The sequence below is a fragment of the Coffea arabica genome, chromosome 4e (assembly GCF_036785885.1).
Source record: "Coffea arabica cultivar ET-39 chromosome 4e, Coffea Arabica ET-39 HiFi, whole genome shotgun sequence".
Lineage (NCBI taxonomy): Eukaryota > Viridiplantae > Streptophyta > Magnoliopsida > Gentianales > Rubiaceae > Coffea > Coffea arabica.
Genome location: NC_092317.1, coordinates 14,409,525 through 14,415,001, shown reverse-complemented (window position 1 = coordinate 14,415,001; position 5,477 = coordinate 14,409,525). Strand labels below are relative to the sequence as shown.

The 5,477-nt window shown below is 38.2% G+C and overlaps 1 protein-coding gene across 1 annotated transcript; it reads left to right on the top strand.

Annotated features, from left to right (window-relative positions):
• Positions 1–3,147: 3,147 nt before the first annotated feature.
• Positions 3,148–4,922, top strand: LOC113742336 (gibberellin 3-beta-dioxygenase 1-like). The gene is made up of 2 exons (XM_027270163.2): positions 3,148–3,766; positions 4,152–4,922. Exons 1-2 carry the CDS (start codon positions 3,282–3,284, stop codon positions 4,783–4,785), a joined length of 1,119 nt encoding a protein of 372 aa, XP_027125964.1. The 5' UTR covers positions 3,148–3,281; the 3' UTR covers positions 4,786–4,922.
• Positions 4,923–5,477: the final 555 nt, after the last annotated feature.

The following is a 5,477-nucleotide window of genomic DNA, read 5'->3' as shown; positions in this document are numbered from 1 at the left end:
AATCCCTTTGTTACCTATAGGCTTCCACAGCAAATAATTGAATCAACTTGAAACCTTCACATCAAGTACCCAAAAGAGCTTGGCTACAATGTTAGATCAACCTTTAGCAAGTGCACAGCCTCAATTATATCAATCCCACACCCCAAACTGCAGACCATAGCCGCCACCTTCCTACCACATAGGAATCTAGCCCACTGCCACAAACATTAACACCAAGAGCACGTCTCCATCTCTGAATGACATATTTCATTGTACTCTGCAGGTAACAAAATCAAATTCTATCAAATTCTACCTCTGTAGAAAAAATCGTCACATACCATTACAAATAATACATAGCAACCCAAATGCTATCATTGATAACCTAGAAAATTTATTCCCATATTTGGACGCCAGTACTGTAAAGGTTTTCCTATTATGCAAGCTTATCGAGTTTGATTGTATGACACACATAAGCTTTTTTAAACTTTGAAATTCATTTGGAACAATGTAACGCGTTTACACTTAGTAATGTAAACAAAATATTACATTGTTAGTGTAAAAAAAATTAATCTGCACCCATAGTTAGTTTCTTGTCTGAGTTCTTAGACGAACACGAGTTTCTAAGTACCCCAACCTCTTTGGACTAACCTCTGCTTAAAATGACATTGAAAATCACCAACATATATACCACTAGCAGCCTTTTGTCAATCCTTTCTGAGTGAATAATTATCAAAGTAAAACAAGACACGTACCATAAATCTTTTTTTTTTTTGGGTTTTTGTTTTTGGGTCTTGTACGTTGGACATGGTGCAGCACCATATTCAAAATTTCAAATGGATGCTGTTCAATACTATTATCGTGCCAAAAAATTTCGACTTCTTGAAGTTGGAGGTAAACACAATAAATAAAAAGATATAAAATACGACTACTAGTCGAATTAAGTGATAAAAATAAAGAGAAAGATGTCTCATTCTATAACTACATCCTATTTTTCCTCTTTTCTTCAGATAAAGTTAATTCTAAGGGCCATACCATTTGCTTTGAAACCTATGTTCACGTTTCGCTTAATGCCATAAAAATAAATCAGAGGTGCAAGTTGACTGCGACCTGCTTGGTCCATTCGGCAGGAACATGTGCAATTGAGCATCGCAACAGCTGCCCATTTCTTTCGTATGTATACAATCCACAAGTTAGCTGTTTTGGTTCAGAAAGCAACCAATTGAGACAGAGATAGATAAATGGTTATCCAACTCTAATCATGTCTACTTAATATAATGCATCTGTCAGTCCAATCAGATGCTAGTGGACCAAGTTGTCACACCCTTACAGATGAGTAGTAGTAGATGAATTAATTCTTACATGGGGTTAGTAAAAGATTTTTCTGTGAGCAATTATTTTTGACACAGAATTCTAGTGTAAAAGACTTTAATTTGCATAAGCATGACATATAATCAGAAAATGACCCCTTTGCCAGTGTTAAGACAAAACAGTCTCAATTCTGTTCTTCGAGTAAAGATGATGGATTTAGAGATGGTCCGACTCTTGGGTCTACTATGGGACAAAAGACGGCAAATCTAAACCGCAAAATACCAAAAGTAACTTTATTACTTATCACCGAAATGACCAATTGCAAAGAAGAAAAAGCACGAAAGATACCTGATTTTTTTTTTGTCTTTGGGAGGACAATAATGCCCATCCCCCATCGTACAAAAGCGGTTCATAAAACTTGGGTGGGCCTAGTCGGTTCAACCGGTTCAACCGAGAATCAACCGGTTCAACCGAGAATCAAACGGTTGTTTGGTCCGACTAAACCAAAAAAATTTGGCCAGTTATTGACTCGGATAAATTTGATAATGCTGAGTTTGACTGGAAAAATAAAAACACAAGGAAACAAAATTGGCCTTTTTAATTTTCTTTTGATTTCCGTTTCTTTATTTCTTTCTTTTTTGTGGTTTTTTCTTTATTAGGTTTTTAATTATCGGCTCAATTGGTCAAACTGTTACCTTGTTTGTCACAGTCGGATTCGAATTTTGAACGAATAAGCCCAAAAGAGGTCTCCTATCACCTCTTGCCCAGATCATGTAGAGCACCAAAACAGGTCTTAACAATTTTTAGGGTCCCCTACCAATCCAAAGCAGCGCATCATATAAGATAGATAGAGGATTCATCCGTACAAAAGGGTAAAAGGGTAAGGCAAACATCAAACATTAGCATCACATAAGAAGATGAAAGTTACAGATGTATGTATATAAACTCCCTCAATTGTCATCGTTTCTCGTACCATTGGAGACATTAGATAGTCGAGTAAAAGTAGAAATAATAAAATAGGATAACAATAAATTTTGGTAACTAAGAGTAGTAGTCTGTAACTTTCCAAAATTAATTATAGATCCTCCCCTTGATAAAAGTTTGACTGAATACATCGTAGGATATCTGTATCTTAAAAAATGATTGGATAATCGTAATCAGTCTGAATCAATTTCTTAAAGCCTTTTATACAAGAGTGACATAGGACAGAATAACCATGATATCAACTACTAGTACATGTGATTAATTTTAGCATCCCTATATCCTCAATTTTTTAACTGAGAAGAGAAGGACAAAGAAGAAAAGCTATAGGAAAATAGTATGCATTGTCCTATAGCCAAGAGAGATCTAGACCAAGCAGTGAAGGGGGTGATGTAGATGTTTTTCTACTTGAAGACAAGACACGGCCACATGGAGAGAGATTGACTCTTTCCTCAGTCCTCTCATGGAATAGCAGCTTGGTTAATGTGAGATGAGATGCCTTTCTTTTTTTTTTTTTGGTTTTTTTATTTTAATTTATTGTTTTGAGCGATGAGATGGCAATTTATACTTTTCTTCATATTTCATGTAGGACATGATGGTCTATCTTTACTTGTTCTTTCACTTGTCCACTACAAAATTAGTAAATGACTGCCTAACCTTCTATCACTTCTGTCCCTTCCAAAATTTGATAACCCCTAGACCACTAAAAAGTAAACTAAAAATAATAACAAAAACAACAAAAATTATGCTACTCCATAATCTCCAATAGATCAACTATTTGTATCCCACCTTGTCACCATCTTCTCCCCTCATCCCTATAAATATACAAGGCAGACACCATCAATTCCCTTGCATAACATCAATTCTTTCTCACTTCTCACACGATACTTACATCACAAGTCTCCCTAGTCCCTCCACCTCCACCCGTAGCGCCGCCCCTTGCCGGAGTATTGCAACTTCCATACATCAATTTCTAATTAAAATCTTCCTGTTTCTTGACCTAGCTATAAACAATGCCATCAAGGGCTTCAGATAGCATGAGAGCTCAGCCTCTCTATTTCCACCATAAACAGTTGGATTTAAGCAGAGTCAAGAAGTTACCTGACTCCCATGCATGGACTACGGCTCCGCCAAAGGACGACTACCCTCGTGGCGAATTACTCAACGTTGAGACGGTTCCTGTTGTTGATCTGGCTGGTAAAAATGCCCAAGATTTACTCGGCCATGCATGCAAAACATGGGGCGTTTTCCAAGTCAAAAACCATGGCATCTCCAAGAACTTGCTCGAGGAAATTGAGTCTGCCGGAAAAGGACTTTTCTCGCTCCCCATGCATCAAAAACTTAAAGCTGCTCGTTCCCCTGAGGGGGTCTCTGGCTATGGAGTCGCTCGTATTTCTTCATTCTTCCCTAAACTTATGTGGTCCGAAGGGTTCACCATTGTTGGTTCTCCACTGGAACATGCACGTCAACTTTGGCCCCATGATTACCATGAATTCTGGTATATATCCATCCTTACCTGCTCATGCACGTGTATAAATTGATTTTCATTTTCCATTTTGCAAATGTAGAATATGTTCATCTAATTTTTTTGGGATGAATTTTGGGGTGATTTTTACTATCCATTTGGGACTTCAGTTGAGTGAAGTACATGACAATCTCCTTGATCCAATAAGATCCAATAGGTAAAGATTACCTATATCAAAGTTGATATGGTCCCACAATTAAGATATGGAATTTAGCTAGATATATAAGATTCCTAAAATTAAGATTCCCTTTTGCCCCTTCTTCTCTTAGTCTGTTGTTGAATGAATACAAAAAGGCATGCTGTTTTTCTTTAGACAACTTCTTCAATTAACTTTCAGTTAATTTAATTTTTACTGCAGCACTGTAATTAAAGAGTACGAGAAGGAAATGAAAAAGCTCGCGGGGAAGCTGATGTGGTTAATTCTTGGGTCACTGGGCATAACTGAGGAGGCGGTGAAATGGGCTAGCCCTCAAGGAGCCTTTGAAGGTGGAAATGCTGCCATTCAATTGAACTCTTACCCGGCCTGTCCGGAGCCCGACCGGGCCATGGGTCTAGCTGCGCATACGGACTCCACCATACTTACCATCCTCCACCAGAATAACACCAGTGGTTTACAGGTGCTCCGTGACGGCGGGGCCGGGTGGGTCACGGTTCCTCCTCTTCCCGGAGCTCTGGTGGTCAATATTGGGGACCTCCTTCACATACTATCCAACGGGTTATACCCTAGTGTACTGCACCGGGCCGTCGTGAACCGGACCCGACATCGGTTCTCCGTAGCTTATCTTTATGGGCCCCCATCCGGTGTTACAATTTCACCGCTTCAAAAACTAGTAGACCAAGGCCGCCCTCCTCTATACAGGCCAGTCACTTGGACTGAGTATCTTGGCACCAAAGCCAAACACTTTGACAAGGCACTGTCACTAGTTAGGGTTTGTGCTCCTTTAAATGGGTTTGGGGATGCGAATGATCATCAGAGTGTGACTGTGGGTTAAAATAAAGTGCTTTTTCTTTTTTCTTTTTCTTCTTTTTGTCCCTTGTAAGGATCGCCACGGTGATTATTCTTGAGGTAAGTTTTTCAACTATTTTTATTATTTGTCTTACATTGACAATATATAGACTTCTTTTAACACGAGAGGATGCAGGTGTAAGGATGAATGTACAAAATAAGGAGTGTGTTTGGATAGAAGATTATTTGGAATAATTTTTTTGAAAATTTTTTTGTAATGTGATGTATATGAGATGAGAAACTAGTTAAAAAGATGAAAAGATGATTGAAAATGTGTTTATAATGCAATCGTTTTTTTTTTTTTGCAAATAAGTTACTATCCTTCTTTTGCACACAAAAAAATTTTAAATTTGAATAGAAATTATGTGTCATGCATTTAAACCAGCTCATATATAAGAGAAGAAGTTTTATGTAGTCCAAAAATCATGCCCATGTTTGTATATTCCGCTTGCCAAATCTAAAGGAGTGCTTGGAGAGTAGTGGAGAATTAAAGTAACTTTTCCAATACAAAGTGCCTCGAGGATAACTTCAATCAAATCACACGAAGGCATCCAAAATGAGCAGTCCCTGTTGGCCATTTGTCTTTGTGTATAGAGTGAGACACGGACAAGGGCTATGGAGGACTTAAAGAGTTGTGGGGGGGTGGGGGTCTCTTGAATATCCAACTAAACGACACTC

Bases quoted from the DNA above. Each gene is read 5' to 3' on its own strand.
- LOC113742336 (XM_027270163.2), top strand. From the start codon at position 3,282: ATGCCATCAAGGGCTTCAGATAGCATGAGAGCTCAGCCTCTCTATTTC. The intron at 3,767-4,151 runs GTATATATCCAT...TTTTTACTGCAG, and splicing joins CATGATTACCATGAATTCTG to CACTGTAATTAAAGAGTACG.